Below are 10,312 nucleotides of genomic sequence, written 5' to 3' on the forward strand. Positions count from 1 at the left end.
AACCTAGAAATCGATCACTGATCCAATTGGAGTACCTCTACAGGATAGACCTCAACAGAAAACTGAAGAGTAACGGCANCAAGTGATTGAGTTCAGTAGTTCCTCATATAAAATTATTGACTCTAGAGATATAGTAATATGGAGAAGACAAAATTGTTTCAAGCACCGACAAAACCGGAAGCACCCTTTTTTTCAAACAGGGGAGGGCGGGTTATTCACATTTCATTTAATGGTCAGAGGCGAATTGAAAGCTAAGCTGTGGTAATTCTAAGGATTCCCCCTGGGAAAAAGAGAGATGTCTCCTACGTTACCCGTACCATGTGGAAGTAGCGACGTAATTGAATAGAGTCACATTTTATGTTTTTGTATTGTGGCATTTTGTGTTTGTTGGCCAACGTGTGGGCCCACTGCTGCTTTTTGTTAGCGCACGGGGATAGAGAAGCTTGAGATCTTTTCATTGATTGGTCACGTTGGATGCACTGTCAGGGTGAATTTACTCTTAAATTGTTTCCTTTTTAGCTTAGAAAGAGGGAAGAAATTAAACGAAGTGGGGCCCAATGAGTAGCATTGCGCAATGAGAGATAGATTATACACTTATGTTGTGTTCACTTCAGGGCGACATACTGTTTACGGAGATTAGAGAATGAGGAATAGAAGGTAAAGTCGTGTTTACTTGTAGCGATTTGTACGGAACGATTACAGGTGAATTGCAGGTAAAGTCGCTGTGAAGGCGAGATTTGAAAGGATCCAAGTGAAAAAGTCTCATATGCCCCTTTGCTACACTATGCACAGGAGTTAGTGAAAATGAAAGTGAACGTTGCAAGTGTTTGGTTTTTTTACATTGCAGGTGTTTGGTTTTTTTACATTGCAGGTTGGTGGTATATGAAGAACATAAGGTTGTATATATATATATATATATATATATATAGGGTCAGATATGTTTTTGGTCCCTTAACTTTTAGTGAAAGTTGAATTTAGTCCCTCTTCGAAACTTTGGCCTAATTTAGTCCCCCAACTTCAAAAATGTATGAATTTAGTCCTTTTAACTAAATTTGGTTAGGTTTATTTGATGTTTCAAGCACGTTTTATGATAGCATTTGGGTTGTTTACACTGTTTGACACATTTTTGCTTCAATGTTAATTGAGAAATGCGTTTGAAACCTCAAATAAAGTTAACAAAATTTGGTTAAAAGGACTAAATTCATACATTTCAAAAGTTGGAGGACTAAATTAGGCCAAAGTTTTGAAGAGGAACTAATTCCAATTTTCACTAAAAGTTAAGGGACAAAAACATATTTAACCTATATAAATATATATATATATATATATATATATATATATATATATATATATATATATATATATATATANTATATATATATATATATATATATATATATATATATATATATATATATATATATTTATATATATCAATAACTTTATAATGTGATTATTACAAACAATTATTACATTTAAAAATAAATTCATTTTATTAAATTATAATTTTTTACTTTTAAAAATTAATTTCAATCATTATTTTTAATTTTTTACTTTTTATAAACATTTTTACAATTTAATATAACATTAACACTTATCATTTTATATTACTTTAATAACTAGGAACATTTTGATAATCTTCAATTTCTACCAATTAAACAATTTTTTTAAAACTATCATATCAATCAAATCTTACACTAATTCTCATAAACTTTACTTCTAAGTTCACTCTCAATTACCTCCAAATCCACTCAAGTAAACACAACAATATTTCTCCTCAAATCCATTCAATCACTCTCCTCCAAATCCTTTTAACCAAATCCATTCAAACACAAAAAATTTAAAAAAAAATTAAAAATATAATTAAAAAATTCAAAAAAATCACGAGCTGACACGTGTCACCCTTTTTAACAGTGTTAGTACGGAACTAACAGCAGTGACCTAATTGCTTCAATTTTTCAAAAATAGAGACTCAATTGAGAAAAAAAAAAATTGAGAGACCTAATTGAAAAAAATCACGGAAAATAATAAGTATGAATGATTAAACTGATATACTTTGGTCTTTGTTTTAACTTAATTATATTTTACTAACATTGATGACTTAGTTAACATGGTCTGGGTGAATATATAAACCGAATACATCGCAATCCAAATGGCAAGATGTATTCAGTTAATACATTGTGCATGGTATATTTTTTTTTTTTCTTTTTGATTCTTATTTTTATTCTTTAGTAGTTTATGATAATTGATTGTCATTGAAGATAAGACAGAAGAACGAATAAATCTCATTTTAATTTATTGCTTTTAATATCTTTATTATTTTTAATTTAAGAAATAAAATAAAAGGTTAAATTTAAGCAAAAGGAGTTAATTTTATATTAGACAACTTGGGTAAACCAAAAGAATGGAAAGCAACGTGAAGACAGGTTGTTAGGTTAGGTTGGAATCCCCTGATTAACCCGATGGAGTTGCGTGCCCCGCTGTAACTTGCCCATAAACAATGACAGGAGCAGAGCAGTTGCGATCCATAAATGCTAATAAAAAATCTAGCCCTGTCAAAGTCAATGTCCAGATACATTTTCAGTCCCATAACCCAACCCAATCATTGATCTCATCTGAATCCACAACAGCTGATAAGATATTTGGTCTTCTGGTTATTCTGATTCCACCCAAAAACCCCGAATCTCTCCTTGTTACTCTCGGGCACGATGGGCACAGAGACCTCGTCAGTGGATATTTCGGAGCCCCTGCTTGTGAATTCTAACGGTAACGAGGAGAAGGAGGAGTATTTGCGTGAGGAGGTTCCAGAATGGAAGGAGCAAATCACGATAAGAGGGTTGGTGGTGAGTGCTGTGTTGGGGAGCTTGTTCTGCATCATCACCCACAAGCTCAACCTCACAGTTGGAATCATCCCTTCCCTCAACGTGGCTGCTGGTTTGTTGGGGTTTTTCTTTGTCAAGACCTGGACTGGTTTCTTGACCAAGATAGGATTTTTCACCAAACCCTTCACCAAACAAGAGAACACTGTTATTCAGACATGTGTGGTTGCTTGCTATGGCCTTGCCTTTAGTGGTATCTCTCTCTCTCTATCTCTCTCTCTCTCTCTCTCTCTCTCTCTCTCTCTCTCTTCAGTACTTGTTTGCTTTGGTTCAAGTTTTGTGATTTCTAGTACACTAACTAATTGCAATGCAAATGATGAAGAAAGAAAAAGGTATTAGTTTTAGAATACAAGTTCTTTTGAGTTCTCCAAATCTTAATCTGAACATTCACTCAGTTGTCTTGTCTTTGCTTAAAAATTGGTCTGCGACAAGGTCAAAGTTTGCCGCAAAACTACGACCCAACTGTAGTTTAAATCATTGATAAGAATGTTCCTGTGGTTTGTTGCTGTTGAATTCGCTTTAGAATTGCGTAACTCTTTGAAAAATGTTTGGTGCTTTGTTGGAACATAAGGTTCAGATTGGCGTTGGTATTGTGAAGGTTCTTTGAGGTTATGGGAGTTTTGTGAAAGGGATAAGGTTAATTGATGATAGAGTAGGATTCCTATATTTTTAAATATATTATGTATGTTTCCAATTTTTATCGTATTTTTCTTGGAATAATAGTAAATTAGCATGAGATCTTTTGAGTTTAAAGTAGTAGTCTTTAGTTTGAGATTTGGCTACCCACTAGTTGCGATAAGTCGACAGGAAGAGTTTTACCACCCATTGTGGTAATTTCAAGCTCGAGCATATTAAGTCATAGAGTATACATGTAGTCCATACCTAAAAGAATGATAATAAACTAGCGAGATTTCATTTGTGTTAAAATCCATCAAATTTAACTGTCTTATGAAGGAAATCTGTTAAAAAGCTTTGTAACATTAGTAAAATCTCTCAGCAAAAGGGAAAAATAAAATAAATTTAAGGAGTGAATATTAAATGTGTTTATTTTATTAATTGTACATGGTAAAGCATAATTTGTTACACGCGATTGCTTGTCAACTCTTGTGAGGCAATCTGGTGGCCATGAGAGTTGCTTCTTACATTGGTGAGATATTTTCCCCATAGTTTCTCTTATGTTCAAACTGTGATGTTGTTGACAGGTGGCTTTGGTTCATCCTTGATTGCCATGGATCAGAGAACATATGAACTCATAGGCCCTGATTACCCTGGTAATAGAGCTGAAGATGTTAAAAATCCAGGATTGGGTTGGATGATGGGTTTCATGTTTGTTGTCAGTTTCCTTGGACTTTTTAGCCTTGTGCCACTTCGGAAGGTAAATCTATTTGGTTTGTTGTTATTGTGTTAGATTTGCTTGAACTGTATTTCTTTCATTGTTCCTTTTGTTCTTTATCTTATGGAAATTAAATTTTAATAAGAGAGAAAAGCAGGAGGGTGCTTTTTGTCTCTTTTAATCCGGAAAGTCAACTTATTAAATGTGGCCAAACTTTGAGCTGGTATTCATTATACCAATTGTTTCATAGGATTTTTTGAGCTAATGATATGATGAATGTACCTTTCTTCGTGAACTTCCGTGTTTGTAATTTTATTTCTTAATATTTGGCATTCTACGATACAAAATCTTATTTATTTGTTGTGAAGACTATACAAAAGCATTTTAGAGAATGAATTATTTTCCCATATATTAAAAGTAATGCTTCCATCCTATACAAAGTTTGAAGGAGTCATATGTGTGGTGCAAATTATATGAATTATTTTCTTTTTTGGGGAGTCAAATATGTGAATAATTTCTCTTTTGAGAGGATAATAAAGTTTTTATAGATATATAAAGAAGGCTGTTGTTAAAATACCTTAATGGACAGGTTTATTTGAAGAGGAATTATTTTTTTTAAAGCCTTTGACTTTTGAAATTGTTCTTTTCGTACAAAATCAAATGACGTGTATTTAGTTGTACATCTGTAATGAGAAAGTGAATAAAGTAAGAGCGGAACTGCAAGGAGTGCAAATTTTTGGTTATGGCTTTTCTGTTCTTTGTATAGCTCTTACCTCTGTACTTCCATTTGTTGCGTATTTGATACATCATTTCCTTTGCCAGTGTATACTGATTTCTGTGAATGGAATTTTAGGTTATGGTCTTGGATTATAAGCTTACATATCCCAGTGGGACAGCGACAGCAATGCTAATTAACAGTTTCCATACAAAAACTGGAGCAGAACTTGCAGGGTATATTTTACAAATTATGTTAATTTGACCACACAGAAGATTTTTATATCTTACTCTGTACAGGTCACACACATTATTGATATATATTTTTACTTATTAATTTAAGCATAGCTGAAACCTTTTAACCCATCTTTTAACCTATTATTATTTTGTCTCTATTTTCTTTGCTTTCTATAATATTAATTTATTGTCTATGAGAATTGCACAGGAATCAAGTTCGGCAGCTTGGGAAGTATTTAAGCATAAGTTTTGTCTGGAGTTGCTTTAAGTGGTTCTTCAGTGGTATTGGCGATTCATGTGGATTCGACAACTTCCCTAGCTTTGGTTTGACACTATTTAGGAACACGTAAGGTTCTTTAGATTTTAGCTTTCTCTTCACTTTACAGAATTAATTTCCCAATCATATAATTATGGAACATCTGCTTTTGGCTATCAAAATAGTATACTCTGTTTAATGAGCGATAATGACTAGGCAATAACAGTCCAACAGTAACTTGTATGTGGTCTAAGGTTGTATGTTGCTATTAAGAGATGATATTGAAATGAGTAAATTCTTTTTCAAAGGCTTGTTGTATTAAACTACTTTTGTGTTTATTTGGTGACTGTATCATTTTATGATTTCAGTTGTGCCTTAAGGCACCAACCCTACAGTCTGGAACTTTTTGGATCCAATAGAAATCCGCGAGGTAGTGCTAGGATTTTTATTTGTTACTAATATTCAGAACTTAGTGAACCTGATAAATAACAAAAGATATGGTCCCTCATGATGTGTATTTCCCTGTGCTGGAAATATACAAATACTCAATTATGATTATGAATTCCAATACATTCTTAAGAAACTAATGGGGTAATGTCACAAACTTTAACTAGTTATTTCTGATTAATTCAACCCATAGCTATCCCACTACTAACACGTTAGATGAAAATCTGGAACTACATGAATTCCTGAGAATAATTGCAAGTGGTACTGATAGACTAAGGAAAAGTGGGTGATCCAAAGTTCCACTAATGCACGTACTTTGGATAATGTCCCAGCCTGTCTCAGACCGGTTAATTCCCTGGTTTGCGTAGGAACAGAATAATTAAGTAGCATTCAGAACGAGAGTGAGAAAGAGAAAGTGGTAGCAGGGAAGTAGAAAATAATTTTAATATTAACGAGGAAGGATAATTGAATTCTTAGCCTGTAGACTGTTTAATAAATGGAATGATAAAAGAAATGAAGAATGAAATTGTGTTCTACGTTTGCAATTCAGCCTTTAATATGTAGAGTTCTAGTTGTGTTCTTGCTGCAATTGGTTGGCTGTGGTCCTCTTTGATTTTGTTTTTCGTTTCCAGAACCGGCTAGAGTTTTATTATTCTTCCTCTGGTTCCATGTAACAGAGAACAAAGATATTGAATGACTGACGTGCATAATGTTAATGGTGGCATAGGATCTCTATTGTCTGTTTATTGAAAGAATACAATTAAACAAAACTGCATCTTTACTGATTCTGTTATTAAACAGATCATGGTAGCATAAGAGGCAACAACTCCGCAGAATAGCCTAATTAAGCAATTGGTTTCAGGTTTTACTTTGTGGTTGTTTGTAATTTTGAACTGCCCCTTGTGACGTCATGGTGCTTGAAGCAACTACTCTTTCATTAATAACAGTGTGTCAAAAGTTTGTAATAATTATGAAATAAGTTGATTTAAGCTTTATTCTGAACTGTTAACTGCTGTGCTGCAATGTGAATGTATAGGGTTCTGAGGATACAGCTAATTGTTCGGATACTAACATGACATCCTTTTCATGCAGATTCTACTTTGACTTCAGTCCAACCTATGTTGGATGTGGCCTTATCTGTCCTCATCTAGTAAATTGTTCAGTTCTCCTTGGAGCTATTATATCATGGGGCTTTCTGTGGCCTTTTATCTCTGAGCATGCTGGGGACTGGTATCCAGCTGACCTTGGTAGCAATGATTTCAAAGGTCTTTATGGATACAAGGTATGGCTAAGAAAATATACTTGCACTCTAAGGAAACTTTACAGCAAACAGTACTTGTGATTTTGGATTCAAACGGTACCTTAAAATTTCATCTAAATTGCTATTGTAAATTTGAAATTGACATACGAAAGTCTTGATTACTCATAACTTGAGTTCCAAGCATCAGCAACCTACTATTTATTAAAATACAAATGTAATACATGATATTTTCCTTCTTTATATCTCAACTTTTAGGTTCAAAAGAAACTAGTCAATAATATAACATGACATCGCAAACTATATTTAATCATTATGAACTCTGAAATTTTAAATTCTACTTTCATCTTGCTGTGTACAGCAAACTATAGTACTTGTTTTGACTTGATATTGAAATAGTTTTGCCTTATTTCCTCTAAAACACACTGAGCTGGCCTGAATTTTATTTGGGTTTCCCAAGATTTAATGTCTCACGGTGTGCCATATTGTGTTATAGTTCATTTGTACAACTTTTTTCTTACTTATCATGTTTTCTGCAGGTATTCATATCTATTGCCCTTATTTTAGGGGATGGTATTTATAATCTGGTAAAGATTATAATTATAACTATTAGGGAGATGTGGAGGGCAAGCTCCAAACAGACCACCCTTCCTGTTGTGACTGAGGTTAATGGTGAGTACAATAAAATATTTCCATATATTTTTACAAGTATGATTTCTTTTTCCTTTTGATAAAGTTATGTTGGTATCTGCCTAGTTATTTCTCTTGCCAGACATGTAGGTTTTGTCAACTTGTCATGCATGAGTATCTTATACTTTTACAATAAGTTACTTCCGTACCGACATTTAGTCTTGACCTGTATGACGACTTGGCTATGGATAATATAGAACTGGTTACATTGCGGAAAACAACGGAACTGAATGTAGTTAATTAACTATTGAAAATCATCTGATTATCTACTCACAGTGTCATCAGTTGAAACTAGTGCTATTAAGAGTACGCATTTGAAGTTAACCTTGAGTTCCACTAATAATTTTTTCCAATCCATAGTCAAAAGATTAGCCATGACAATAATTTATTTGAAAATGACTTCATCTATTTTCTGATTATTTGGAAACGAAGCCATGTTCAATAGATTGATATTTTATTTGATTATTTGGTCATTATCTGACTGCAAGTGTATATAATCTATGAAAGTTAATTATTTTCATATCCATGTTCGCAGATGATGAGAGTTCTCAACTGCAATCAGTAGAAAAGATGAGGGATGAAGTATTTTTGAAGGACAGGATACCCACCTGGTTCGCGGCTTCTGGATATGTGGGCTTGGCTGCAATATCCATAGCAACAATACCAATGATTTTCCCTCCTCTGAAATGGTACTTGGTTCTGGGCTCTTACATCCTTGCCCCTGCCCTTGCCTTCTGCAACTCTTACGGCACTGGCCTCACAGACTGGAGCCTGGCGTCCACTTACGGAAAGATTGGTCTTTTCATAATTGCGGCAGCAGTGGGTCAAAATGGTGGTGTAATAGCAGGTGTAGCAGCATGTGCTGTTATGATGTCTATAGTCTCAACTGCTGCTGATCTCATGCAAGATTTCAAGACCGGATACCTTACCTTCTCATCAGCAAAGTCCATGTTTGTGAGCCAATTGATAGGAACAGCGATGGGTTGTGTGATCGCTCCTCTCACTTTCTGGATGTTCTGGACTGCCTTTGAAATTGGCTCACCTGATGGCCCTTACAAAGCACCATACGCCGTTATATTCAGGGAAATGGCCATTCTTGGTGTTGAGGGATTCGCAGAGCTTCCAAAGTACTGCATGGAAATGTGCGGCGGTTTCTTTGCGGCAGCCCTGATTATCAATCTTGTAAGGGATGTGACTCCCAAGAAATTCTCACAGTACATACCCATCCCAATGGCAATGGCAGTTCCTTTCTACATCGGTGCTTACTTTGCAGTTGATATGTTTGTTGGAACTGTGATACTGTTTGTATGGGAAAAGTTGAATAGAAAGGACGCAGAGGATTATGCTGGGGCAGTTGCTTCTGGATTGATATGTGGTGATGGAATATGGACAATTCCATCTGCAATCCTTTCTATAATGAGGATCGAGCCCCCCATCTGTATGTACTTTGGCCCTTCTGCAAGTAGCTGAGATCACCAAAGTCTGGGTTGTCTTTAAGACAATGTTTATATATTGTTTCGGTATATGTAAATATTTGTCTGTGACATCATAGGGAATCCCTAAGTTTCATTTCCTCTATGTTGTGTATTCGTAAATATTTAGGGATGTCATTCAGTCCCTCAACTGTCTCAGGAAAAAAAAGTCGGACAGGGATTCCTCCACACTCCATTTTCCTTTTCATGCATTTATGTATTACTGCAAATTCTTTTCCTTAAAGCTTAAATCAAAAGTCATATGTATTTAATCTTAATATTGTATCTAACAAAAATATTTTCAAGCTTATTAAGTGTTACAGGAAATGTTTGTATCTTTAGTCCGATTAAAGATATACTAAAGCACATGTCAACATCTAAGATTTCTTGGAATACGAGCTAATGTTGCTTTACATCAACAACCATTTTAACATAAACATATGTCAACCATAGTCCAATTATATGTCATATATGTCTGTTTTTACTCCATTTTGAGTAAAACGTTATTTGACATAGGATTGATGAATATTGTCAACTATCATAATGTTCCTTGAAGAAGAGATTAGCATTTAATGTTGCATGATGCACATTTATTACATCTCTACGTTCTAGCTCAACCAAATGCATGAAAATGGTCATTCGAGTTTTTAAGCTCTCAATAATCAGAAAATGATTTGCAACAACTACTTTTTCTACACTTTATATAAAATTACCGTTTTAAGTAAAACATAGAAAAGAACGAATTATGAAGTGTTAAAATGTTAAAATCTAAAACTTAAATCCTTTTATGCTTAAAAATCTATGTGAGAACATTTGTATTTATTTAGCAACCTAAAAGATTGTCAATCCTTTTTATACACATAAAGACGTTGATCTTTTCTTTAATGATAAAACCATATGATCTTTTATACCTCACCTTTTTACAAACCTTGTTTGTTTAGCTAGAAGTGATTGAGTTTCAAAAAATACTTGGATTGATTTTAGCCAAGAGTGGCCAAGGTCCAAATATACTTGTGTTGTAACTCT

The 10,312-nt window shown here is 34.1% G+C and overlaps 1 protein-coding gene across 1 annotated transcript; it reads left to right on the forward strand.

Annotated features, from left to right (window-relative positions):
• Positions 1 to 2,491: 2,491 nt before the first annotated feature.
• On the forward strand, positions 2,492 to 9,564 carry LOC106780114 (probable metal-nicotianamine transporter YSL6). The gene is made up of 7 exons (XM_014668354.2): positions 2,492 to 3,072; positions 4,082 to 4,254; positions 5,066 to 5,163; positions 5,372 to 5,509; positions 6,959 to 7,148; positions 7,664 to 7,796; positions 8,350 to 9,564. The coding sequence occupies exons 1-7, from the start codon at positions 2,709 to 2,711 to the stop codon at positions 9,282 to 9,284; spliced, it is 2,031 nt and encodes a 676-aa protein (XP_014523840.1). The 5' UTR covers positions 2,492 to 2,708; the 3' UTR covers positions 9,285 to 9,564.
• Positions 9,565 to 10,312: the final 748 nt, after the last annotated feature.

The sequence above is a fragment of the Vigna radiata genome, unplaced genomic scaffold (assembly GCF_000741045.1).
Source record: "Vigna radiata var. radiata cultivar VC1973A unplaced genomic scaffold, Vradiata_ver6 scaffold_146, whole genome shotgun sequence".
NCBI lineage: Eukaryota > Viridiplantae > Streptophyta > Magnoliopsida > Fabales > Fabaceae > Vigna > Vigna radiata.